Source organism: Saccopteryx leptura, chromosome 2, assembly GCF_036850995.1.
Source record: "Saccopteryx leptura isolate mSacLep1 chromosome 2, mSacLep1_pri_phased_curated, whole genome shotgun sequence".
Lineage (NCBI taxonomy): Eukaryota > Metazoa > Chordata > Mammalia > Chiroptera > Emballonuridae > Saccopteryx > Saccopteryx leptura.
In genome coordinates this window covers 327,623,464-327,649,709 of record NC_089504.1, presented here as the reverse complement: position 1 = coordinate 327,649,709, position 26,246 = coordinate 327,623,464, and the positions used below count along the sequence as shown (strand labels likewise).

Below are 26,246 nucleotides of genomic sequence, written 5' to 3'. Positions count from 1 at the left end.
CTTCCAGTCTCTCTCTCTAAAAAAAAAAGGACATTGACCTTAACATTACCATTAAAAAAACAACAACAATGTTCTGTTCTGACCTGACCAGGCAGTGGCACAGTGGATAGAGTTTCAGATTGGGACACAGAGGACCCAGGTTCGAAACCCCTAGGTGGCCAGCTTGAGCATGGGCTCATCCAGCTTCAGCGCGGGCTCACCAACTTGAGCGTGGGGTCATAGAAATGATCCCGTGGTCACTGGCTTGAAGTCCAAGGTGCTGGCTTCAGCCCAAACATCGCTGGCTTGAGCAAGGGGTCACTAGCTCTGCTGTAGCACCTCCACCCCTGTTAAGCATATGAGAAAGCAATCAATGAACAACTAAGATTCGGCAATAAAGAAATGATACTTATCTCTCTCCCTTCCTGCCTGTCTGTCCCTCTCTCTGACTGTCTCTGTAAAAAAAAAAAAAAGTTCTGGTTAATTTAGGCTGAAAGAAATTATATTAAAAATACATTAGCTGCCTAGCGTGCGGAGGACCCGGGTTCGATTCCCGGCCAGGGCACACAGGAGAAGCGCCCATTTGCTTCTCCACCCCTCCGCCGCGCATTCCTCTCTGTCTCTCTCTTCCCCTCCCGCAGCCAAGGCTCCATTGGAGCAGGGATGGCCCGGGCGCTGGGGATGGCTCTGTGGCCTCTGCCTCAGGCGCTAGAGTGGCTCTGGTCGCAACATGGCGACGCCCAGGATGGGCAGAGCACCGCCCCCTGGTAGGCAGAGCGTCGCCCCATGGTGGGCGTGCCAGGTGGATCCCGGTCGGGCGCATGCGGGAGTCTGTCTGACTGTCTCTCCCTGTTTCCAGCTTCAGAAAAATGCAAAAAAAAACCACACAAAAAACAAACAAACAAACAAACAAAAACATTAGCTACTTCACAGATTTGTCAGTGAAGGCTAGAGAACTGGACGTGGAAATATGTAGCCAAGGCAGTGCCCAGAACTAGGCTGCAGAACCAGTCTGGTGAACAAAACTTCTCCTGCTGCAAGACCAGATCATTGAAGCCAGTGATCTGGCTCCAGCTGCCGAGCCAGAGACTCAGTATATTCACAATCTCCCTGCTGCAAGAACTCTGCACCAATGGTACCCCTTTGTGATACTAGCTCCTGATTCAAAGTCTGGTGTGAGTCTGATTGGTCATGTGCCTGTGACCCAGCTGCAAGGGGTTGGTGAAAGCAAGTATCTGATATTATCAGCTTCTGTAATAGATGCCAAGTTCTGCTTCTCTGAAGATTCATAAGTTGAAGGATTTTTGTAGTCATAGGAAAGCGATTCATATGCTTTGGCACGTACTGAAATGATCCTATGTTTTATTTTCTTCACATGTCAATGGCCTTAATTTTTTCTAATTTTGCGTCTTTGAGTACTTGGGATGAATCCAACTTGGCCATTATGAATTATTTTTTTAATGTAATTCTAGGTTGGTTTGCTCACATTTTATCTAAAACTTTTACATCTAAGTTAGAAAATAAGAAAGGCATGGGTTGATGTCAGAATCATGGCTGAGTGAGAAGACTCCCTGGTTTCTACAATTAATCTTGCAACAAGCCAGACAATTATAACTCAAAAAAGGCCTGACCAGGCAGTGGTGCAGTGGATAGAATGTCGGACTAGTACGCAGAGGACCCAGGGTTGAAACCCCAAGGTTGCTGGCTTGAATGCAAGCTCATCCAGCTTGAGCACAGGCTCACCAGCTTGAGTGTGGGATCATAGACATAGTCCCTGTGGTCACTGGCTTGAGCCCAAGGTTGCTGGCTTGAGCAAGGGGTCACTAACTCTGCTGTAGCCCCCTGGTCAAGGCACATATGAGAAAGCAATCAACAACTAAGGAGCCGCAATGAAGAATTGATACTTTTCTGGCCCTGGCTGGTTGGCTCAGTGATAGAGCGTTGGCCTGGAGTATGCAAGTCCCAGGTTTGATTTCTGGCCACGGTACACAGGAGAAGCGCACATCTACTTGTCTACTCTTCCCCCTCTCCTTTCTCTCCATCTCTCTCTTCCCCTCCTATAGCCAAGGCTCCGTTGGAGCAAAGTTGGCCTGGGAACTGAGGATGGCTCTATGGCCTCCACCTCAGGCGTTAGAATGGCTCAGGTTGCAACAGAGCAACACCCCAGAAGTGCAGAGCATCGCCCCCTTGTGGGCTTGCCTGGTAGATCCCTGTCAGGCACATGAGGGAGTCTGTCTCTCTGCCTCCCTGCTTCAGAAAAATACAAAAAAAAAAAAAAAGAATTGATGCTTCTCATCTCTCTCCCTTCCTGTCTGTCTGTCCCCCTCTCTGTCTCTCTCTCTGTTTCTGTTACAAAAAAAAAAAAGATTCTTCGCTCAACATTTATGTATCAGACCATCGGAAGGAAGGCATATTGAAATAAGTAGGGGAAGTGGCACTGGGGGAAGATGGGACAGTGGGCACTGACACAGCTCAGCACCCACCATGGCTCCAACAGGAGTGGTAGCAGAGAAGTCAGGGTGCAGCCCTCACACTATGGCCTGGAGCAGAAGAGGAGCAGAAGCAGTTCCTTGAAGAAGGCCATTTCCCTTCTCCCCTCCACATCACGGCACAGCCAAGTGACGGTGACTAGTAAGCTTAAAATAACAGCCTGACTGAGCGGTGGTGCAGTGGATAGAGCGTCGGACTGGGATGCCGAGGACCCAGGTTCGAGACCCCGAGGTCTCCAGCTTGAGCGTGGGCTCATCTGGTTTGAGCAAAGCTCACCAGCTTGGACCCAAGGTCACTGGCTTGAGCAAGGGGTTACTCAGTCTGCTGCAGCCCCAACAGTCAAGGCACATATGAGAAAGCAATCAATGAACAACTAGGGTGTTGCAACAAAAGACTGATAATTGATGCTTCTCATCTCTGTCTGTCCCTATCTATCCCTCTTTCTGTCTCTCATCTCTGTAAAAAATAAAAAAAAATAACAAATAACACAACAGTGCTCACAACCATTACTGGAAGGAGGGTGGGATTACAAGATTGCTAACTTACCTCCCCTGCCCCGTACTCCCTGGCAGAGCCTGGTAAAGAAAACCAAGATGTCTTAAGCACCACAGCAAAAAGAAAGTACTCTTATCTATCAACCTGCTGATTTTAAAAAAATTCTTACTGACTTTAGCGAGAGAGGAAGGGAGAGAGAGACAGCCACATCAATCTGTTCCTGTCATGGATTGAACCAGCAGCCTCTGCACTTCAGGACAATGCTCTAACCAACCGAGTTATCCAGCCAGGGCTCGACCTGCTGAATTGTTGAGAGCAAATAGTATCTAAAACAAACAAATTACACTACGTCAATGTGCAGACAGAGAAAGAAACCATTAAATACCATAAACAACCAAAGTAACTTGGGAGCGCAGAAAGAAAAAAAGATAAATAAAATTCAAAGTCATGGAAGATGGTGATTTAAACCAGTGGTTTTCAATTTTTTACACTTGGTGACCTAGCCAGCTGCAAATGAAAACACACAACGAATAAAGTTTTATCTTACTGAACATAATAGTGCAATATAGTATAAGCTGGTGTTTGATTTCTGAACTCCACATGTATGATGGATTGAAATCTACTTGTTTGTCTCAATGCTTTTTGTCTATTGTACATGATTTTTTTTTAAAGAAGAACATTTTACATATTTTTTTATTTTTTACAGAGACAGAGAGTGAGTCAGAGAGAGGGTTAGACAGGGACAGACAGACAGGAATGGAGAGAGATGAGAAGCATCAATCATTAGTTTTTCATTGCGCGTTGCAACACCTTAGCTGTTTATTGATTGCCTTCTCATATGTACCTTGACCGCGGGCCTTCAGCAGACTGAGTAACCCCTTGCTGGAGCCAGAGACCTTGGGTCCAAGCTGGTGAGCTTTTGCTCAAACCAGATGAGCCAGCGCTCAGGCTGGCAACCTCGGGGCCTTGAACCTGGGTCCTCTGCATCCCAGTCTGAGGCTCTATCCACTGTGCCACCGCCTGGTCAGGCTATTGTACATGATTTTTAAATGCTCTGCATGGAGCTAAAAGTTGTTTGAACGAGTCTACAAGTTCCAAAGATATCTAAGACAACCTCAATAGTATTTTCATCAATGATACAGGCTGATAAGTGGCAGTCACCCTGAGCAGAAGTGTGATTCTTGGTTGATTCTTGCAACTAAGATCATTGGGTCTATACTCTTTATACAACATTAGAGTGGTTAACTCTTTCATGGACTGACATAAAATTTCTAGTGGACCGAGGGTTAGAAAACACTCATTTAAGTGACAGAGAATTCAAGATTGCAGGTATGAAGAAACTCTATGATAAATAGGAAAGCATAGAAAGGCAATTCAATGAGCTCAGGATTAAAATCAGTGAATAAAATCAATGACTAAAAGTAATACTTTACGAAAGTGATTGAAACTATAAGAAAGATCCAAAAAGAAATTATGGTTTATTGGTTTAAGTAAATCATACATGTCTTTATTTCATCTGGGTTTTACAAAAATAAATCCACGTTAATAACTGAATTTTTATGTCTATGAAAAGTTTTTCTAGAGGTCATAAAATGTCCAAGTTAAATAATGCTAATTTATTACTTCTTAGTTTTCATTAGACATTGAGGTTTTCAGGGAATGTCTATAGGAAAACTTTTAGGGGATATTGTATGGTATAAACAATGGTTATAAATTAAACGAACAGTTAGGGCTATGGGATACCCAAGACAGCTATTTGGTTCTTCCCTGCTCCCTGGCTCTCCATTTTTTAAATGTTCTTTTATTGATTTTAGAGAAAGAGGAAGGGAGAGAGAGAGAAACATTGATTTGTTGTTCCTCCTATCTATGCATTCCTTGGTTGATTGTTGCATGTTCCCTGCCCGGAGATTGAACCTGCAACCTTGGCATATCAGGATGACCCTAAACAACTGAGCAACTTGACCAAGGCCTGCCTCCTCAGTTTGTTTGTTGTGTTTTTTTTTTGTATTTTTCTGAAGCTGGAAACGGGGAGAGACAGTCAGACAGACTCCCGCATGCGCCTGACCGGGATCCACCCGGCACGCCCACCAGGGGCGATGCTCTGCCCACCAGGGGGCGATGCTCTGCCCCTCCGGGGCGTTGCTCTGCCACGACCAGAGCCACTCTAGCACCTGGGGCAGAGGCCAAGGAGCCATCCCCAGCGCCCGGGCCATCCCTGCTCCAATGGAGCCCCGGCTGCGGGAGGGAAAGAGAGAGACAGAGAGGAAGGGGGGGGTGGAGAAGCAAATGGGTGCTTCTCCTATGTGCCCTGGCTGGGAATCGAACCCGGGTCCACCGCACGCCAGGCCGACGCTCTACCGCTGAGCAAACTGGCCAGGGCCAGTTTTTTTTTTTTTTTTTTTTTTTTTAATTTTTGAATTTTTTTTTTCTTTTAAAGACTTTATTCATTTTAGACAGGAGAGAGAGAGAGAGAGAGAGAGAGAGAGAGAGAGAGAAGGGAGGAGCAGGAAGCATCAACTCCCATATGTGCCTTGACCAGGCAAGCCCAGGGTTTTGAACCGGTGACCTCAGCATTCCAGGTCGTCGCTTTATCCACTGCGCCACCACAGGTCAGGCAGTTTTTGGTTTTTTTTGCATTTCTTCATGTATCATAGCAGATTTAAGCTGGACTTAGATGAAGAAATTTATGAGCTGAAAAATTTAAAGATTTTATTGATTGATTTGAGAGAGAGAGATATATAGACAGAAAGGCAGGGGAGTAGAGGAGCAGGAAGCATTAACTCATAGTTGCTTTTCATATGTGCCTTGACCAGGCAAGCCCGGGGCCCGAGCTGGCAACCTTAGCATTCTAGGTCAACGTTTTTATCCACTGCTACCACCGGCCAAGCTCTTAAAAAAAAAAAGTATTTATTTATTTTTATTCAGTGAGAGAAGGGGAGGCGGAGACAGACTCCTGCATGCACCCTGACTGGGATTCACCTGGCAAACACACTAGGGGCAATGCTCTGCCCTCTGGGGCATTGCTCTGTTGCTCAGCAACGGAGCTCTTCTTAGTGCCTGAGGCAGAGGCTATGAAGCCATCCTCAGTGCCTGGGGCCAACTTGCTCCAATTGAGCCATGAATGCAGGAGGGGAAGAAAGAGAGAGAGAGAGAGAGAGAGAGAGAGAGAGAGAGAGAGAAGAGGGTAGCTACTACAGGAAGTATTGACTCCCATTTGTGCCTTGACCAGGTAAGCCCAGGGTTTGAACCGGCAACCTCAGCATTCCAGGTTGATGCTTTTATCCACGCACCACCACAGGTTAGGCCCCTGAATATCTTTAAGCCAAGAAAAGGGGGATTTACTAGAAAGATGCTGAGGTACTTCATTCAAAGGAAGTACTAGGCAAGCAGCCTGTGGGAGGAGTCAAGCACAGCTGGACCTCTGAAGCTTCTGGGGCTGGGGGCTGGAGGCCGTTTCTCATCTCTGCTTGTCTTTGTGTACCTGCTGCATTCTCTCCCTCAGTCATGTAAAAGACGAGGAATGGACAAGCTGAATTTTATTTTATTTTAAAAATTTTTTTTAAAAATTTTATTTATTTATTTTTAGAGAGGAGAGAGAGAGAGAGAGAGAGAGACAGAGAGGGAGAGAGAGGAGAGAGAGACAGAGAAAGAGAAGGGGGCAGGAGCTGGAAGCATCAACTCCCATATGTGCCTTGACTAGGCAAGCCCAGGGTTTCGAACCGGCGACCTCAGCATTTCCAGGTGGACGCTTTATCCACTGCACCACCACAGGTCAGGCCAAGCTGAATTTTATATCTTGTGACTCCTACAGGAGAGAGAGACTGACTTCCTCAGTTTCTGCTTTGCAAAATTCTCAGGGAAGAGCTTTCTTTGACCTGACTTGGGTCAGGTACTCTCTCTTGGATCCATCAACTCTGGTGGGGAGTCTCTTAAGTACCTGGCAGACCCTCTGGGGTCACATAATTGAGGAAGAACAGTTCTCAGTAGACGGGAGGGTGTTGGAAAGATAAGACACTCATTTTTTTAAATTAAATTTATTGGGGTGACATTGATTAAAAAGATTATATAGGTTTCAAGTGTACATTTCTATGATACCTAATCTGTATATCGCAGGGGTCGGGAAACCTTTTGGCTGAGAGAGCCATGAACGCCACATATTTTAAAATGTAATTCCATGAGAGCCATACAACGACCCGTGTACATTACGCATTATCCAATAAAAATTTGGTGTTGTCCCGGAAGACAGCTGTGATTGGCTCCAGCCACCCGCAACCATGGACATGAGCGGTAGGAAATGAATGGATTGTAATACATGAGAATGTTTTATATTTTCAATGTTATTTTTTTTTTATTAAAGATTTGTCTGTGAGCCAGATGCAGCCATCAAAAGAGCCACAGCTGGCTCGTGAGCCATAGGTTCCCGACCCCTGGTACATTGCATTGTGTGCTCATCACCCAAAGTCAAATCATCTTCCATCACTATATATTTGAAGGCACTCATTCTTTCACTTATTCATTTGCTCAATTTTCATCGCATGCCTATTATGTGCTAGGCTCTGAGCCATGTCTTTTTTTTTTTTTTTCTACAGAGACAGAGAGAGAGAGTCAGAGAGAGGGATAGACAGACAGGAATGGAGAGAGATGAGAAGCATCAATCATCAGTTTTTCATTGCGAAACCTTAGTTGTTCATTGATTGCTTTCTCATATGTGCCTTGACCGTGGGCCTTCAGCAGACCAAGTAACCCCTTGCTTGAGCCAGCGAGCTTGGGTCCAAGCTGGTGAGCTTTGCTCAAGCCAGATGAGCCTGCGCTCAAGCTGGTAACCTTGGGGTCTCGAACTTGGTCTTCTGCATCCCAGTCCGGGGCTCTATCCACTGCGCCACTGCCTGGTCAGGCTGTGCCACGTGTCTTTTTATTTTATTTTATTTATTTATTTATTCATTTTAGAGAGGAGAGGGAGAGACAGAGAGAGAGAAGGGGGGGAGGAGCTGGAAGCATCAACTCCCATATGTGCCTTGACCAGGCAAGCCCAGGGTTTCAAACCGGCGACCTCAGCATTTCTAGGTTGACGCTTTATCCACTGCACCACCACAGGTCAGGCCTAAGCTTAGTTTTTTGGGTTTTTTTTGGTGCCACGTGTCTTGAACAGGGTAAACTGGCAAGGGCTCAGTGATCAGAGAGCTTAGGTTCCAGGGAGGAAGACAGTCCAGAAATCAGTGTCTGCTGCTGTCCTAACTCAACCAATCTACTCTACCAGTTTTCAAAGGGAAAAGAGGCTCTTTTGGTTGCGTGCACAGGGGGCCCAGTCAGAGCAGCTTGGGGGTGTTTCTACTTCGAGCACACTGATGACTGAGAAAGAGAAGTTTGGCAGGCCTGGTCAATCTGGGCAGCTGCAGCTGTTCCGAGTGACCAGCCAAGAGCCAGTAGGTGAAGGGAGTGGCTTCCTGTTGAACTAAGATCTTTGGGTCAGGGTGTCCCCAGAAACAAAATTGTCAAGCTGCCCACTGAAGTTTGGTGGAATTTTTATTATAAAAATACAAAACCCACTTGAAAGAAAGTCTCAGTCCCTTGGCTCATTGTGATCCTGAGTAAACAAACAAACAGGAGGGGAAGAAAGAAGGAGAGAGAGAGAGAGGAGGGGAGGCAGAGGCCAGCACAAGTGGGATGGATTGTGCCCAGAGTGGGGGAAGGGAGAGGGGAAAGAGGAACACCTCTCCTGGCGACTCCTTAGGGGACAGCGTTGACTTTGCAAGAGATGCCCGTGGGATTTACTAGTCTGAGCAAGTCCTCCACCCACGAGTTCCAGTCCCAGTCAGAGACCTTGCGCAGGCTGCTGAGTTGAATGTGAACATGCTGGGCTAAGGACCCAAGCTGCAACACATGGGCAGCAAGGGATGAGGATTGCCTTTTTTTTTTTGGTGGAGAGGAAGGAGGGTTTTTACTCACTCTCCCTCCACCCCAAACTACTTTCTCACATGCAGGCTGTTGGTCCAGGTGTGGCTTTGCCTCCCTACTGTATCTTATATGATGTGCAGTGTGTGTGTGTGTGTGTGTGTGTGTGAGAGAGAGAGAGAGAGAGAGAGAGAGAGAGAGAGAGAGAGAGTGAGGGTGATTGAGGATTTAACCCATACATAGGAGAATGAATGGAAATTGGAAATTATACCTGGAGCAGTAAACCTAAGAACACTGGACTTGGAGGTTGAAAGCTTTCTCAATGATTTTTCCATATTTTTGGAAGCAAGACATCAAGTTTTAGTCTTGCCAGGGAGGACACAGTGCATTTTCAGCTCTAGCAGTGAGAATGGGATCATGACAAGGTGTTTTGGGAACTGAATATGTAGGCAGAGGGCTGGGTTGGTAAGGGTGGCAGGCTCTGGGCATGTGGCCACACCCACCACCCTTGGTAAGTGGGGCTGCATTTTTTTTTTTTTTGACAGAGAGTCAGAGAGAGGGATAGACAGGGACAGAGAGATGAGAAGCATCAATCATTAGTTTTTCATTGAGCGTTGCAACACCTTAGTTGTTCATTGATTGATTTCTCTTATGTGCCTTGACCGCGGGCCTTCAGCAGACTGAGTAACCCCTTGCTTGAGCCAGAGACCTTGGGCTCAAGCTGGTGAGCTTTTGCTCAAAACAGATGAGCCCGCGCACAAGCTGGCGACCTCGGGGTCTCGAACCTGGGTCTTCCACATCCCAGTACGATGCTTTACCCACTGCGCCACCGCCTGGTCAGGCAAGTGGGGCTGTCTTAGGCCAACCCCATTGCCAGTCCATGTCTTAAATCCGCAGCCTCATGGCATCAGTTAGGTAACAATGGCTGCAAAGGCCAAATCAGCTATATCTTCGGAGAGAATCCAAGGGGTCGACTTGGAGCCAAGAGCATGGTGAAATGACACAGAAGCCATACAGCAGAAAGAGGAGACACAAAATAGAGAAAAAAGGCAGACTGCTCAGCAGCGAGAAGAGAGGAGCACAGCTGACAGCAGAGACAGGAGAGCTGGGAGTGGCCCACCTGAGCTGCCATGGCCTCTGACACTAGTCTAGTTTGTCCAGTTCATTTGTAAGCCTCTAGGAAACCTGGCTTGTGATCTGATTCTTGTAACACAAAGAAATTACCTACAGCCTCATGGATCCTGGGTATTTTTACACTTTTGACAGTTCTGGTGTCACTGTCTGCTTATAGGTCTCCCTCTCCTCCTCGAGGCCGTGTCTTAGTCATCTCTATAATAATAGCATCTGGACCTGTTAAGGGGACCTTGCAGATGCCCATTAATGTTTGAATATTTATTCTGTATTTATCACAATAACTCTCGGCTCAGGCCCTAACCTAGAGGCTCTGGCATAAGCAGCAGCACAGCTTTTAGAGTCAAGACATGTATCGGGCACATGCAAACAGGTGAGCTGGGCCAAATAGATTCTTTCTGGGAGTCTGAGTGGGTAACGTGGAATGATAAGGCAGTTAGCAGAAGAAGCAGAAGCTTCAAGGATGTGTGGGAAATAGACAAGCTGTGTAGACCCTCTGGTCTTTCGTGTCCTTGTTTGTAACATGGGGGCGATTATCAGGGACCTCACAAGTAGGGAAAGGAGCCCCCAAAATGGCCATGAAAATGTTTTGTGAAGTGTAAAATGAACACAGGTAAAAATGATTAATAAGCCCTGGCCAGATAGCTCAGCTGGTTAGAGCATCATCCTGATGCACAAAGGTTGCCAGTTCAATCCCCAGTCAGGGTGCATGCAGGAACAGGCCAGAGTTTCTGTCTGTCTCTTTGTACCCTCCTCTCTCTAAAAATCAATCAATAAATTAAAAAAAGATTAATAAAACTTATCAATAAGTCTCCTGCATTATTGCCAATCTATTTCTGTGACCTTGTATGTGACCTTTGAGTCCTCTTTCATACATTCAGCACAACAGTAACTGCTCTGCTGGTTGGCATGAGGCAGCAATGTGTGAGGCATAGAAAGTGCTTAGTTCAGCACCTCTTACCCATGAGGAAATATATGGATAGCTTCTTAAAAAAACAGATTCCTGGCACCCCATCTCTACCATCTTCCTAAATTGCGAGTCTTTGGAGTTGAAGCCTAGGAATCTCAAGCTTTAAATTTTTATTGATTTTTAGAGAGAGGAAGGGAGAGTGTGAGAAACATCGATTTGTTGTTCCACTTATTTATGCATTCATTGGTTGATTCTTGTATGTGCCCTGACTAGGGATCAACCTTGTAGCTTAGGAGTATTGGGACAACGTTCTAACCAGCTAAGCTAGCCAGACAGGGCTTAGAAATCTGAATTTTACATAAGCATTCCCAGTGATTGATTAGGGTGGTCCAGGGAGACTTTAAGAAACATTGAGCCTGGCCTGTGATGGCACAGTTGGTAAAATATCAACCTGGAACGCTGAGGTTGCTGGTTCAAAACCCTGAGCTTGGCTTTGGCTGGTTGGCTCAGTGGTAGAGTGTCAGCCTGGCATGTGGAAGGCCTGGGTTTGATTCCTGGCCAGGGCACACAGGAGAAGCACCCATCTGCTTCTCCACCCTTCCCCCTCTCCTTTCTCTCTATCTCTCTCTTCCCCTCCTGCAACCAAGGCTCCATTGGAGCAAAGTTGCCCTGGGTGCTGAGGATGGCTCCTTGGCCTCTGCCTCGGGCACTAGAATGGCTCCAGTTGCAATGGAGCAATGCCCCAGATGGGCAGAGCATTGCCTCCTGGAGGGCATGCCAGGAGGATCCCAGTTGGGCGCATGCGGGATCTGTCCTCTGCCTCCCCGCTTCTCACTTTAGAAAAATACAAACAAACAAAAAAAACCCTAGGCTTGCCTGGTCAAGGCACACATGACAAACAATCAATGAACAACTAAAGTGATGCAACTATGAGTTCATACTTCTTGCTCTACCACTGACCCCCCACCCCCCATAAAGTCAATAAATAAAGTCTTACAAAAAGAAACACTGAAGATGTCCCAGGTTTGACTTTCGGCCAGGGCACACAGGAAAAGCAACCATCTGTTTTTCCATCCCTCCCCCTTTCCCTTTATCTGTCTATCTCTCTCTTCTCCTCCCATAGCCATGGCTCAATTGAATAAGGTTGGCCCTGGGTACTGAAGATGGCTCCATGGCCTCACCTCAGGTGCTAAAATAGCTTGGTTGCGAAGCAATGGAGCAGTTACCCCAGATGGGCAGAGCATCACCCCCTAGCGGGCTTGCTGGGTAGACCCCAGTTGGGGTACATGTAGGAGTCTGTCTCTCTGCCTCCTTGCTTCTCACTTAAGGAAAACAACAACATTGAATCAATTAAGGTATGTGTGTGTGTGTGTATGTGTTTGGGGGTGGGATAGTACTATCACATGTGGCCATGAGATGGCAGCAGAGAGAGGCAAGGAGGAACTAGTGTGTCTGGTAGGTGCTCACCCAGAGACATCAGGATGTTGTCAGAGAAGGTGGGTTTAGTATTTCAGCATGGTTGTCTTTGCCAGATAGAGTCTGTTACTGCAGACTAATGCCTTGGGACCGCCTGTCTTATTACCAGGTATTTATTTATTTATTTATTTATTATTTATTTATTTATTCTTTTCCAAGTGAGAGGAAGGGAGATAGACTCCTGCTTACACCCTGACCAGGATCCACCTGGCAACCCCCATCTGGGGTGGATGCTCTGACCATCAAGGTCCATGCTCACAACTGAGCTATTTTTAGCGCCTGAGGAGGCTCCATGGAGCCATCCTCAGCACCCCAGGTATGTGCTCAAACCAATTGAGCCATGGCTGCGGAAGGAAAAGAGAGAAGGGGGAGAGGGAGGGGTGAAGAAGCAGATAGTTACGTCTCCTGTGTGCCCTGACTAGGAATTGAACCTGGGACATCCATACACCAGACCAATGCTCTACCAGACACAACTGGCCAGGGCCTTACCAGGTCTTTATAGACACTGCTTTTGCCAAATCCTGCCAGCTGAAACTGCATTAGTATGATCTTGGCTGGTGGTAATGTGGGTTCCACATGGGTGAGTATAGGAGGTAAGGGATGTCACCTGCACCAGGCATCTTATTTAAAGGACACCAGTGCATTTTTTAAATGTTTATTAATTTTTGTTAGAGAGAGGGAGAGAGAGAGACAAGAACATCAATCTGTTCCTGTATGTATCCTGACCAGGAATCGAGCCAGCAAACTCTGTGCTTTGGGATGATGCTCTAATCAACTGAGCTATCTGGCCAATGCACCAGTGTATGTTGAATACAGGGCCTGACCAGGAATCGAGCCAGCAAACTCTGTGCTTTGGGACGATGCTCTAATCAACTGAGCTATCTGGCCAATGCACCAGTGTATGTTGAATACAGGGCCTCCCATCCCCCTGCTTCCAGGCTTGTGATTCCAGCTGCTCTTAAGGGAACTGTTTGCCTGAATCTAGCTTGCCCCAGTTATGAGTGGATCATATCTGTGGCTGGGGAAGCTGGTGGAAGACCAGGCGAAGGATGCTGGGTGGGGGTGGGGGCAGGAACGCAGGATGAAGCAGCTGTCTCTGGAAGCAGACAAGATGTCCCTGGCTACAGTAGGGGTAGTAAAAGGATTAGGTGACAGTCTCCTAATCCAGCCCGGAACTAACACTCTCCTCCCCCTCACTCACAATCCTTGGTCTGCCCTGCTCCAAGCCTGCCAAAGTTCAGAATAACCCTGAGGACCAGACAGCGGGATGGCAGGGGTTCTGCTCAGCGCCTTGTTCCTCTTGAAGTTTCTCGGTATGGACAGGGGTCAGAGGAGGTGGTCGGATATACACATGGAGATACTAACATAAAGAAACAAGACTAAGACAAAGACCAAGATGTAGACTGGGACACAACATTTGGTTCCCAGGCACAATATGATTGGTTCAGAAGACACACATGGAAAAATAGTCTCAGAGGCAGACACAGAGAAGCAGAGCCTTGCACAGACCCAGGGCAGGCAGAGGGGAGAGGCCCTCTAGCCTCTTCATCTCTAGTGACTCCACTGCTTTACACCATCCTCAGGCAGAGGTGAGGGGAGGAATGAGGAGTTGCGCCTTTATCACCATCTCTTCGACAAGTATGACTCAGGACACAGGCCAGTGAGGGGGCCTGAAGACACTGTCACCATAAACCTCAAGGTCACCTTGACCAACCTCATCTCACTGGTAAGATACCCCGCCTCCGCTCCAAGCATCATCTCTGAGCTTAAAATTTCACTTCTGGCCCCAGTAGCTGAGCTGTCCTAAAGCTCACTTCTGGCCCTAAAATTCCACTTCAACCACGGTAATCTCCCATTTGCAGAACGAGAAAGAGGAGACGCTCACCACCAGCGTCTGGATTGGAATTGTGAGTCAAGTCTGGGGGACAGTGTGAGGTCTTGTCCAGGGACCCCTCTCTCCCAAACTCCTTGCAGGCACCAGATGGGAGATGCAGGACATACGTCCTTCGGTCCCCATCCCTTAGGACTGGCATGATTACCGGCTCAACTACAGTAAAGACGATTTTGGGGGAATAGAAATCCTGAGGGTCCCTTCAAAACTCGTATGGCTACCAGAGATTGTGCTGGAAAACAAGTAAGGACTGAGTGGAAGCCAGGCTGGAAGGAAGCCGAGGCCTGAGGGAGCTGGGTTGGACCCGGTTGGGTGAGGTGGGGGAGGGGTGGAAGGGAGCGTTGCTTGGAGAGCGAGGGCCATGGACCTCCGCAAACGCTGGGTATCCGGGAGCCCACAGTATTGACGGTCAATTCGGCGTGGCCCACGATGCCAACGTGCTGGTCTACCAAGGCGGCTTCGTGAGCTGGTTGCCCCCCGCCATCTACCGTAGCGCCTGCGCCGTGGAAGTCACCTATTTCCCCTTCGACTGGCAGAACTGCTCGCTCGTTTTCCGGTGGGAAGAGTTGAAGAGTTACTCAGAGACCTGAATGATAACGGGATTATGGGGGCAAAGGGCGGGGCCACATGCGGAACACTAATCTGGGGGTGGGGCTTTGAGCTGGAAGTGAAGGCAGATTCTGGAATGGGTTGGGCTTGCCCCAGTGAATCAAAAGTCGGGGTGGAAATAAGTGTGATCTGGGTAATGGGGGGTGGGGTGGTATTACGCCGCCAGATCCCAGCTTCCAGGGCAGGGCCTGAGGATAGGGCCTAGGTCCAAGTTTCTGGTATGGGGGTCCCGGCCCTGGCTTCGCAGTTCTCAGACGTACAATGCTGAAGAGGTGAAGTTTGTCTTTGCGGTCGACGAAGACGGCAAGACTATCAGCAAGATCGAAATCGACACTGAGGCCTATACTGGTGAGGTCCCCTCCTGCTCCGAAAAACCTGCTTCTAGATTGGTTACAGAGAAGGGGCTTGGAAAATGGTGCTGCCCCAGACTATCAATACTAGGGATCGACTTTGGCCCTTTAATTTGCCCGTTTCCTGTAATTATCTCGATTGCCGGACTAGTCCTACTTCCCAGCGGTCGTTCCGTACCTCACCAGGAATCCTCTTTCTGCCCGTGCCCGAACTGCCCTCATGCTGACGGCCCATGGCTCAAGCAGTCCAGACCACCTGCCCTACCCACCCTGGTCCAGACAGCTGCATACTCTTCCGCTCGGAGTTTTGAGCTCCCAACCTCAGGTGTAGAGCTTCAGAGTGGAGCGCCCCACTCCCAAGAGCAGGCTGACCGCACCACTTGTTCTGCAGAGAACGGCGAATGGGCCATCGACTTCTGCCCCGGAGTGATACGTCACCACGACGATAGCTCCGCTGATAGTCCAGGGACCAGTGACGTCATCTACACACTCATCATTCGCCGGAAGCCACTCTTCTACATCATTAACATCATTGTGCCCTGCGTGCTCATCTCAGGCCTGGTGCTGCTCGCCTACTTCCTGCCGGCGCAGGGTAAGGAGTCGCTCCAACCCTAAAACGGGGCTCGTCGTTACTGGCGCGCGGGACCGCTGCTCACTGGGCGCTACCTCCAGCCGGCGGCCAGAAATGCACCGTCTCCATCAACGTCCTCCTCGCCCAGACCGTCTTCTTGTTCCTGATTGCCCAGAAAACCCCAGAGACGTCTCTCAGCGTGCCGCTGCTGGGCAGGTGAGGACGCAAGGGGTCCTCGCAGTGCGCACGCGGGGACGTGGCTAGCGTGAGGGGCGGGGCCAGACTGACAAGGGGGCGGAGCCAATAGGGTGCGCCCTGGTGGGCGGGGTCAAAACCAAATAACTCTGGGAGTAGCTTTGGCTCCTTCATTCTTGTTTGGGCTTTATTTGAACGCGGGGTGGGGCTGGGACGATGGTGGATTCTCTGATCCGCCGTCCTCCGCACTGCTGCTGGACGCCAACTTGAAGTCTCTGAGTATCTGTTTTGGGAGGTGACGGCTCAGTGCCTCCACAACCGCTCCGCCTCTGGCCCCCAACTCACCTCCCCATCCTGAACTCACCGGTTCCCCGAGGGTTCTGAGGCCCAGTTGGCATCTATATTGCTGCAGAAATGAGGCAGAAACTTGCAGACCCGGTCCACATAGGTATAGCCACGCCCCCCGGAACAGGAGTCGCGCGCTCATTCCCACCACAGCCCCCGCTTGCCAAGCCCCCTGCCCTGCGGTCTGGGCTATCGGGCCAGCGCTCCACCAGGATCCCCCGCGTCTGAGACTGGGCCCGGGCTGCTGTCATCGCCGTCTAGTCTCTGCACCTCTAGCTGTAGCCACAGGGCTGAGATCTTCATTGGGGTACCGGAGTTAGTTGGGGGGGGATGCAGAGGTCCCTATCCTCCTTCCTCGCCCCTCCTCAACCCCCCAACGTCCCAACTCTTACAAGGTGGCGCCAAGGTTCATGACACTGGTCGCGGCTTCTCTTAGCACCAGTCCCACGGTGGGCTTCGGGGCGGGAGGCTTCTTTGGCTCCCGCGGCTCCAAGGACTTCAGCTATCTGAACCTCTGCTCCTACTTATGGGCTACTGCCACAGAGAGTTCCAGGGAAGATAGAGGAGGGGGCTGGAGGGCCCCCTAGAAAAGGAGCAGGGGCAGTGGAGCCAACGAGTCAAAGGACAGAGGTCACAGTAGAGCAACAGCAGGGTTTCCAGGGAGCTGCGGGTCCCCTTCATGGCTGCCTGGAGCAGTAGGAGAGGGAGAAGGGCCGGGGATGCCTGTGCGCCGCAGGGGAGGAGCCGTTGAGAGAGACCTCACTCTACCTCCTGCGGAGAGGTATTTGTGAGATCAAAGGACGGGCGGCTCCATCTGTGACTCCGGGGACGTGGGGAGACTGTGATGTCACGCATTCCGGACTCCACAGGTATCTCATTTTCGTCATGGTGGTTGCCACGCTCATTGTCATGAATTGCGTCATCGTGCTCAACGTGTCTTTGCGGACGCCCACCACTCACGCCATGTCCCTGCGGCTCCGCCACGTAAGCGCCGGGTAGGCGGCTGCGGGGTGCAAGGCGGGACTTCAAGCTTAATCGCTTCCCCGGCCCCGCCCCTAGGTCTTCTTAGAGCTGCTGCCACGCCTCCTCCGCTCTGGGGCTCCTGCCGAGGTTCCGCGAGCCGCCTCGTCCGCAAGGCGGGCATCTTCCGTGAGCATATTGCTCCGCGCCGAGGAGCTGATACTAAAAAAGCCGCGGAGCGAGCTCGTGTTTGAGGGGCAGAGGTACCGACATGGCACCTGGACCGGTAAGCAGAGTGGGGGGCGGGCCAATCCCGGAGTTTACAATGGGGAGGACTGCTAATAGCCCACCCCCGGGCTACTCCCCGCTTTCCCGCAGCTGCCCTCTGCCAGAACCTGGGCGCCGCCGCCCCCGAGATCCGTTGCTGTGTGGATGCCGTGAACTTCATAGCTGAGAGCACGCGAGACCAGGAGGCCACTGGCGAGGTAGGGCAGGAGCCAGAGGCCCCCACTGGCTCTTGTGATGCAGACTCCTGCAGCCTTTACGGACTCAGCTTGTGCCTGCACTTTCCCCAGGAGGTGTCCGACTGGGTGCGCATGGGGAAGGCCCTTGACAACATCTGCTTCTGGGCGGCTCTGGTGCTCTTCAGTGTGGGCTCCAGCGTCATCTTCCTCGGGGGCTATTTCAACCAAGTGCCTGACCTACCCTACCCGCCGTGTATGTAGGCCTGGGTCAGTGGCCCCACAGACTTCAATTTTCCTACGCATCTCCATAGAGAAACAGATTTTGAAAAACAAATTGCTGCCACTGATACATTATGATCCTTTACCACGCCAATAATAAATCAGTATTTTGTAAACACATGTGTACATCTTGTCACTGTGCAGGGGTCAGAAAGAGGGTAGATGGTTGTTCAAACAGGCTCTTTGAATGCCAATCCTCTGGAAAGCAAATAGTCCTTGATTCACCCTTGTTGACCTTCCAGTTTCGCTCAGGCCCCAGCCCCACGGGACCCTCTAGTCCTATGAACTTTTAAGCTATCTTAACCTATTTGAGAGAGATCCCTTTGCAGGACTGGCACTTAGGGAGTCTGGAGCCAGGAAGCCAGGTCACTATAGCCTGACCTTGCAGGGAGTGGGCAGGGCCCAAATGCCCTCAGGGCAGGTCCACACAGTCCCTCAGGTTTTGTTTTTAAATTTTTTATTTATTGACTTGAGAGAAACATCTGTTGTTCCACTTATTTATGCATTCACTGGGTGATTCTTGTATGTGCCATGATTGGGGAAGGAAACCGCAACCTTGGTGTATCAGGATGACACTAACTGAGCTACCTGGCCAGGTAGGCCCACAGGTTTAAGGCTGAGGATGCCCTGGCCCTTCCTCAGTCATTTCTTCTAGATTTTCTTGGCTCAGCATGACCCACCTACCATGCCCCCAGGATTCATCGCAGATTCCATCCCACCCTCCCCCTTCATCCCAACTCTGCTTGCATGTCCAGGCTAGTATCCAAATTGTGAGAGAAAACAGAATAAAACGGGGCCTGCAATGGTGGGAGCTGGTTGAACTGTCTTTATTAACAAAGGGGATATCCAAGGCCACTACATTGAGGATAGGGGCAGGGAGAGAACAGGGCCACTTGCTGCTCACACTATATACAGATGCAAGCAAGGGGGTGGGGGAGGGTGAGAGCTCCCTGCCCCCCCTCCCTCCACCAGGGAAGGACAGAGGCTAGGAGAAATGGGGGTTGGAAAGGGGGAGATGTTTTGGCTGTTGGGGTCCCCCTTCCATTCCCTATGGTTTGGGGGGAGGGAAATCATTAAAGTGCTTTCAGAAAATGAGGAGATGGTCCCTGCCCCTGGAGTGGCTGGTGACCCCCCCCCAAACCCAGGGCCCAGTGACTCCCCCCCCAGGGTCTGGTACATTCAAGGGGGGAGCCGGCTCCCCTGACGTGCAAATAAAGGGGTCTAGGGCCCTGCCCAGTCAGTAGCAGTGGTGTATGTGGTCCAGGCCCCAAGCACTCTCCTCTTAAGTGGAGAAAAAGGGTGATGGGGCTAGGCCCACTTAATTCCTGTTTAGAGGAAGCTGTGCTTCTCCCCAGAAGATGGGACAGGCACAGTTTTGGGAAGAGAACATGTTGGGGAAGAAGGTGGTCACGTGATCACAATAGCATCAGGGTCAGAGGTCACGTTCCCAGCAGGCTCCAGTGAATCAAACCAGTAAAAGCAAAAGCCCAAGGAAGGGAAAGCAGGTCGGCCTGGGAAGTCTGGCTGTGGGGGAAGAGCTGGGTCCATGTGGGGGGGCCCCAGCCCTGGGCCTGTCACCAATTCATGATGCAGTTGCGGTTCAGAGTCATAAAGTAAACTTGGCTGCTGCCCCCAGAGCGGACTGAGGCAAAGAATACCTGGGTGGGGAAGGAGAGGGCATCACCAAGGGGTAGGGGCTGGAGGGGGCTCAATTAATTGGGTGGGGAAGCGAAACTGCAGAGTTTAGTCTCTCAGAATTACCCCATCCCCCTAAAGGGCAGAAACGCTTTGGGAGGAGGGCAGCTGTTGGACCTCTGGGGTGAGAGAATCTGGTGTGTTCTCAGAAAGTGAGGGAAGGGCAGGCTATGACTGGGTGTTGTGTTCCTCAAAGGTGCCCTTCCAGGGAGATTCCACAACGGTCACCTCCTTGGTGCCGACCTAGTGTTGTGGAAGCCAGCCCAATGCAGGGGCCCCGGGCCTCTCCAGGGGGCAAGGGGCTCCCACCTTGTCATTCCGCTCACACAGGAACTTGAGCCTCTGAGCTCGTTTGTGCATGAAGACCCCATCTAGATGGCCCGTCTCCACAGAGCGGATCTCAATGGCTTTCTCGCCCCAGCCCATTATCTGGTTGGAGCAGATGTAGGCTGGAGGAGAAGGGAGTTGAGTGACAGTGAGTGGGCTGCAGCCCAGGCTCACTATCCCAGGACAACTTGGGGACCTGCAGCTTGAGGACAAGCACCACACTCACCCACAGAGGTGGGCATCTCTCCCCACTGCAGCACCACATCCTTAATGATCCGCCCGTATGTGTTGACATACACGCCCTCGTCCTCGTAGCACAGCAGCATTTCCATGCCATCAGTGTTGGGGAGGAAGATGATGGCGTGGGGTGTGATCTGGCTCTGGATCTGGGGAGGAGAAGGTGGGCTGGAGTCCCTGAGTCTGGAGCCCAGACTGGTGGTCCCCCTCTGTCCACAGTTCTGCCAAGCTTACATGAACAGGGATGTAGATGTCATAGCTGTTCCCCGAGTCAACATCCACAGCGTGGAAGCCAGCACTAGAGCCATAGATGACCTTGAGCCGCTGTCCCTCCTCTACTGTAAGGTCCACCAATAGAGGGCGGTGAGGCAGGTCAGCAAAGGACTGTGGAGGAGAAAAGGGATCAGGGGACACAGGTAAAGGAGTCAGACCTTGGAATAGTGTTGGGGGGCTGAGGCTGGGATTACCTTGAAGGCCATGAATTTGTGGTAGGGTTTGGGGGCCCAGGCATACACCTCTACGGAGTTCTTCAGGGCGATGACCAGGAACTTAATACGTTCGTATTTCACTGGGGGACAGGAAAGAAGCTGGAAGCTGGGACTTCCTTTCTTGGGCTGCCAGTTCCCTCCCACAAGTTTGTCACTACACCCTCAATGCCAGGCCCCAAGTTTCTGGCTTCAAGACCATAAAGACCAAGTCCCTGTTTTGTTTTGTTTTTTTGTATTTTTCTGAAGCTGGAAATGGGGAGGCAGTCAGACAGACTCCCGCATGCACCCGACAGGGATCCACCTGGCACGCCCACCAGGGGGCAATGCTCTGCCCATCCGGGGCGTCACTCTGTCGCGACCAGAGCCACTCGAGCACCTGGGGCAGAGGCCAAGGAGCCATCCCCAGCGCCCAGGCCATCTTTTTGCTCCAATGGAGCATGGGCTGCATGAGGGGAAGAGAGAGACAGAGAGGAAGGAGAGGGGGAGGGGTGGAGGAGCAAATGGGCGCCTCTCCTGTGTGCCCTGGCCGGGAATCGAACCTGGGACTTTCGCACGCCAGGCCGACGCTCTACCACTGAACAAACCGGCCAGGGCCCAAGTCCCTGTTTTTATGTTTCATAAAAAATATGCCCTGGCATCTCTGTTGTGACCTCCTCACCAACGCGGTAGTGCCCGCAGCCCTCCATGTCCCCCACAGTGGTCCAGCCCTGCTTCTTCTCCACTTCTGGGTCATTGTGCAGAATCTTGTTCCGGAGCCAGGACAGGTAATATACCCGCAGTTTGTTTCTTTTCCCTGGGGGGTGAGGAGACACACACGCATACATACACGCACACACACTCCCTCATTGGAGGTCCAGAGTCTGCCTCTCCACTATCCTTCTCTGCATACCGTAAGAGGTGAGAAAGTAGCCCCACCTTCTGGCTCCTGGACCAAGGTTGCCCTCTGCCCAGGCCGAAGATGGTGACAGAGCCAAGGAGCTGAGCCCCCTCCTCCTGGTCCTGTCTCCTATCCCTGTACTCCACCCACGCACCTGAGATGGTGATGAGCAAGTTGAGTCCTTCCAGCACATCCATTTGCTGGAAGCGTCGCCGCCCAATGAGTCCATACACCTTGCCCTGTCCACTTCGGTCCAGCAACATCAGCCCATTCTCTGTGCCCACCAGCAGGTTGACACCTGCAACAGGAGCCCTTGGGCAGATCAGAGGCAGAGGCAGAGCCAGGCCCTCACCTGACCAGGGCGTAGGGGCACACCAAATCCCTCTTCTCCTTCTCAGCCCTGGCTTACCCCAAAGGGCCGCACAGAGGATCTCGGAATTGAATCGCTTCTTGTACTTCCGAATCTCGGGGGTTTCACTGTGGGCTCGGGTGTTGGTGGGGTTCACGTTGACCACAGAGCCTTTCCGCACATCATACTGTAGTTGATCAAGCCGACTGGCCTCTCCACCCACTAGGGCTGCCAAGTAGAGAGGGGAGGACGGGTGGGCTGCTGCCCCTTTACCCTGTCTCTTCTAACCCTACCCTTAAATTTGGTCTTGGCTCCTCTGAATACTCAGAAGGAAAGGGAAAGACTAGAGAATGGAGAAGGTGTACAAGGAGGTAAACAGAGTCAGAAGGCCTGGCAAAGACCTCATCTGGTCACATAGGTCACTGCGCTGCTCTGAGCATTCTCCCTCGGGGGTAAAGCGGCCTCAGAAGCCCTTGTTGCCTCTGTGCCAGTGCAGGTGCCTAGGTCAAAGAGGAGGCCATGACTGCTTCGTGAAGCTGCATCACCCGAGCTTCACCTTTGCCCCTCTCCAGGCCTCACAGCAGATCTGTCCTCCCGTCCTCACCTGTGATGGGGATGGTGTCCCCACCGCCTCCGGGCTGGTAGATGCCTAGGTCCACAAACATCGTGAACGAGCTCTTGCCGGGAGCCTTCACCAGCCCACGAGACTGGTACTGTGGGGGTAGGGGCTGTAGTCAGGCAAGCATGGGAGACCCCAGCCTATGAACCTCCCCCTGATATTGTTCCTAGGCCCCAGGTTCCCCCAAAGGAACCCTGGCCAACTAGTTCCCAGGTGCTTTGCCTGCCCAGTGCAGGACCCTGAGCACCCCTGGATCTCCTACCCACTGCCAGTGCCCTCCCCTTGTCCGGGGGGCCAGTCTGGACCCACTTACATCACTGCCTCCATCCTTTAAGGGGGGGCTTTGACCTTTGTTGCTCTCAGTAGGCGAGTGGCTGGGCTGGACCACATCTGGCAGGTTTGTGTAACCGTTGCTGTCAGCATGCAGCAGGCTTCGCTCTTCTTCAGGAGTCTAATGGAACAGAGTGAAGGGAGCCAGTGCTGGGGCCAAGGAAGCTCACAGCAGGTGCTGGGAGGAAATTGGGGGCCTACTCACACGCTGGACTACCATGGTGCCACCCCCATAGGGGGTCTGGGTTCCGGCTATCTCCTCTACATCATGGACCACCATGGTGCTGATGCTGTCTGTGTCCCCATCGCTGCTGTTGGGGAGAGGAAGGTCATGAGTGCCCCAGGAGCAGATGAAAGCAGGAGGCCCAGCGCTTTTATTAATTTCATTCTGTTCAATGCACTCAGCCCTCACTGAGCATCCTATGCCCAGCACTTGGGAAACATTGGTGACAGAGAGGCACCTGAAGTGACCACCCGCTACTAACAGGACAGTGGGAGAGAGATGGGAACACCAGCCCCGTACCCCATTCCCTAGAGAAAGGTGGGAAGAACTGACCAGCGCTGATAGCCAGGGTTTCCCGCTGAGAAAAGGGGAACCACTTTCCTACAGATTTGCCCCAGAGGCCCCTTCCCCCAACCTGTAACCCTTCTCTTGGGGTACCTTTGATGTGGGAGTGCCCCCACCCCAGGGAGCCCCCATACCGGGCCCCCACGGTATCCCTGCTCCCCTCTGATGGTTCGCCATTGCTTTCCTCATCATCATCCTCACTGCTCTCCACCTCCTCACTGGACGATGAGTAGTCCATGGCCTTTTTAGGAGGCCGCGGGGCCTCGTCCAGAGTCCGCTCTTTCAGCAACACAAAATCCTGCAGGGGAGGAACTGCATGAGGACGGGAGGGGAGAGGGCAGTGGTACAAAGGATGCCATAGGAGAAGGGGCAGGGTCACAGGAGGGCCCCCACAAGCAGGCCCCTTCTCACTAACCTCACCAATGGCTCGCTTATAGCTCTGGGAGGGGCCACAGGGGAAGGAGGGCAGCCAGGAAAAGGCAGGAAAGAGGTTAAGAAAGGTTAGTAACTAGAAGTACACCTATAATCCCACAGCCCCTCCTCTTACGCAGGTAAACCAAGGCCCCGCCCCTGGCACCCAGGCTCCAGAGGCTCCACAGCTGGCCACAAAGTCCTGGACCAGGAGAAGGCAGGGCCACAGCTGCCACCTGCTGACTTACTGCGGGCCGGCCTGGCCGGGAGCGGTGGTCATCAGGCTTGGCTTTGTTCCCAGGAGATAGCACTGGGGAGCTGTCCAGTTTGGAAGAGGCTGGATATGGCATGGCGGGAGAAAGGACGTCACCGACAGGGTTTGACCTCAATCCCACAACCTCAGCTGACCCCTCGTGCCTCATGCCAGAGCCCCGGAACTCAGTGACACACTCCATGCCCACCCCTTCCTCTGGGGCTGTCCGTCCCGAGTTGTAAAAGGCAAGGCCCACCCTCAGAGAGATTGGGTCCAGGCTGCAGAGCAGGTTGCTAGGCCCTGCTCACGTACCTCCCACACGGTTTCGTTCCAGAGAGCCAGCCTGGGGGAGGTGCCCATGAGATGTGGGGAGGACACTGTCCGAGCGCTCCCAGCCAGGGTCACTCCTTCTGAGGTCAGGGTTACTGTGGGAGGGCAGAGGCAGGGTCAGGGAGACAAGGTGCTCCCCTCCCTGGGGGCTGAGCTGCACTGCAGAGGGAGCCATCACCAGGGGAGGCAGGTGGCAGTGAGTGGGGGGACAACTCCATTACCTACAGGCGTTGGGCGGGCCAGGGGGCTGAGCAGGGGGCCCTGGAGGCTTGGGGCTCCCCCGCTCTGCCCTCCTTTGCAGATAGATTTGCCAGGCGGAGTTGCTGCGAGGTCTGTGAAGGGAGCACAGGGGTGCCGGGGCGGGGGCAGGGAAGGGGCTGAGGTGACTGGGTTGGGGCTTGCCCGCCCCTAAGCGGGTAACCTGGCAAACTCCCCTCTGCCCCGCATCCCTCTCCCTAGCCTGCCACCCGACATCACCCAGGTGTTACCTGGCGCGGACAGCTTGGGCTGGCCGAGACCCTCCGGCCCCACTGGTGTTAAGGGCAGTGGCAATAGATGAGGTCCTCTGAGGCACCTGAGAAAAGAAAGAGGCGTGAGTGTGCTTGGTGCGAACACTGTGCTGGGAACCAGACACTTCGTCCTCCCTGAGGTTCTGACACGTACTCTTCCCGCTTTTATGAAGTAAGCTAGGTTCAGGGAAACCAATGAGTTTATTTGTCCAGGGTCACGAAGCTTGGAAATGACAGAGCTGAGATTCCAACCTAGGAAGTCTGCTCCTAGTGCTTCCCAGACACCCTGGGCATCCTTCCATGCCCACCCTCAACACTGGGGTCCCCACAGCGTGTCCATGTGCCACCAGACACTCTGGGCATCCTTCCATGCCCACCCTCAACACTGGGGTCCCCACAGCATGTCCATGTGCCACCAGACACCCTGGGCATCCTTCCATGCCCACCCTCAACACTGGGGTCCCCACAGCATGTCCATGTGCCACCAGACACCCTGGGCATTCTTCCATGCCCACCCTCAACACTGGGGTCCCCACAGCGTGTCCATGTGCCACCAGACACCCTGGGCATTCTTCCATGCCCACCCTCAACACTGGGGTCCCCACAGCATGTCCATGTGCCACCAGACACCCTGGGCATCCTTCCATGCCCACCCTCAACACTGGGGTCCCCACAGCATGTCCATGTGCCACCAGACACCCTGGGCATCCTTCCATGCCCACCCTCAACACTGGGGTCCCCACAGCGTGTCCATGTGCCACCAGACACCCTGGGCATCCTTCCATGCCCACCCTCAACACTGGGGTTCCCACAGCATGTCCATGTGCCACCAGACACCCTGGGCATCCTTCCATGCCCACCCTCAACACTGGGGTCCCCACAGCATGTCCATGTGCCACCAGACACCCTGGGCATCCTTCCATGCCCACCCTCAACACTGGGGTCCCCACAGCATGTCCATGTGCCACCAGACACCCTGGGCATCCTTCCATGCCCACCCTCAACACTGGGGTTCCCACAGCGTGTTCATGTGCCACCAGACACCCTGGGCATCCTTCCATGCCCACCCTCAACACTGGGGTCCCCACAGCGTGTCCATGTGCCACCAGACACCCTGGGCATCCTTCCATGCCCACCCTCAACACTGGGGTCCCCACAGCATGTCCATGTGCCACCAGACACCCTGGGCATCCTTCCATGCCCACCCTCAACACTG

The 26,246-nt window shown here is 52.1% G+C and overlaps 3 protein-coding genes across 15 annotated transcripts in view; 1 reads left to right on the top strand and 2 right to left on the bottom strand.

Annotated features, from left to right (window-relative positions):
• The first annotated feature begins 13,197 nt into the window (after nt 1–13,197).
• On the top strand, nt 13,198–18,848 carry CHRNE (cholinergic receptor nicotinic epsilon subunit). 3 transcript variants are annotated; one of them, XM_066363324.1, is made up of 12 exons: nt 13,198–13,686; nt 13,957–14,099; nt 14,236–14,280; nt 14,398–14,507; nt 14,665–14,820; nt 15,121–15,221; nt 15,615–15,815; nt 15,896–16,010; nt 17,204–17,318; nt 17,394–17,580; nt 17,673–17,779; nt 17,870–18,848. In XM_066363324.1, the coding sequence occupies exons 1-12, from the start codon at nt 13,641–13,643 to the stop codon at nt 18,017–18,019; spliced, it is 1,476 nt and encodes a 491-aa protein (XP_066219421.1). In that variant the 5' UTR covers nt 13,198–13,640; the 3' UTR covers nt 18,020–18,848. The 3 variants fall into 3 exon arrangements, with proteins under 3 accessions (XP_066219421.1, XP_066219419.1, XP_066219420.1); XM_066363322.1 differs by having other exon boundaries at nt 15,121–15,815; XM_066363323.1 differs by lacking the exon at nt 14,665–14,820 and having other exon boundaries at nt 15,121–15,815.
• C2H17orf107 (chromosome 2 C17orf107 homolog) lies at nt 16,017–17,189 on the bottom strand. The gene is given in 4 exon segments (XM_066366937.1): nt 16,017–16,526; nt 16,529–16,624; nt 16,713–16,917; nt 17,103–17,189. Coding segments are annotated over 4 exon segments (738 nt in total). The 3' UTR covers nt 16,017–16,176.
• A 2-nt stretch (nt 18,849–18,850) lies between the features above and the next one.
• MINK1 (misshapen like kinase 1) overlaps nt 18,851–26,246 on the bottom strand; it is a 68,309-nt gene continuing 60,913 nt past the window's right edge. For 3 of the 11 annotated variants that reach the window (XM_066363309.1, XM_066363313.1, XM_066363314.1), the window contains 17 exons: nt 25,010–25,095; nt 24,743–24,853; nt 24,504–24,616; nt 24,187–24,275; nt 23,943–23,966; nt 23,662–23,825; nt 23,165–23,270; nt 22,943–23,080; nt 22,615–22,723; nt 22,071–22,238; nt 21,816–21,959; nt 21,443–21,577; nt 20,764–20,864; nt 20,531–20,680; nt 20,286–20,445; nt 20,042–20,181; nt 18,851–19,695 (listed from right to left, as the gene is read on the bottom strand). In XM_066363309.1, the coding sequence (XP_066219406.1) occupies nt 19,612–19,695; nt 20,042–20,181; nt 20,286–20,445; nt 20,531–20,680; nt 20,764–20,864; nt 21,443–21,577; nt 21,816–21,959; nt 22,071–22,238; nt 22,615–22,723; nt 22,943–23,080; nt 23,165–23,270; nt 23,662–23,825; nt 23,943–23,966; nt 24,187–24,275; nt 24,504–24,616; nt 24,743–24,853; nt 25,010–25,095 (2,022 nt within the window). In that variant the 3' untranslated portion in view covers nt 18,851–19,611. The remainder of the gene's footprint in view (nt 19,696–20,041; nt 20,182–20,285; nt 20,446–20,530; nt 20,681–20,763; nt 20,865–21,442; nt 21,578–21,815; nt 21,960–22,070; nt 22,239–22,614; nt 22,724–22,942; nt 23,081–23,164; nt 23,271–23,661; nt 23,826–23,942; nt 23,967–24,186; nt 24,276–24,503; nt 24,617–24,742; nt 24,854–25,009; nt 25,096–26,246) is intronic. The other 8 variants (XM_066363312.1, XM_066363318.1, XM_066363316.1 and 5 more) reach the window with 4 other exon arrangements.

What these genes read in the sequence shown, in the direction of transcription:
- CHRNE (XM_066363322.1), top strand. Translation starts at nt 13,641, where the DNA reads ATGGCAGGGGTTCTGCTCAGCGCCTTGTTCCTCTTGAAGTTTCTCG. An exon ending in CTACTTCCTGCCGGCGCAGG is followed by an intron (nt 15,816 to 15,895) that starts GTAAGGAGTCGC and finishes CGCTACCTCCAG; the next exon opens with CCGGCGGCCAGAAATGCACC. An exon ending in CCGACATGGCACCTGGACCG is followed by an intron (nt 17,581 to 17,672) that starts GTAAGCAGAGTG and finishes GCTTTCCCGCAG; the next exon opens with CTGCCCTCTGCCAGAACCTG.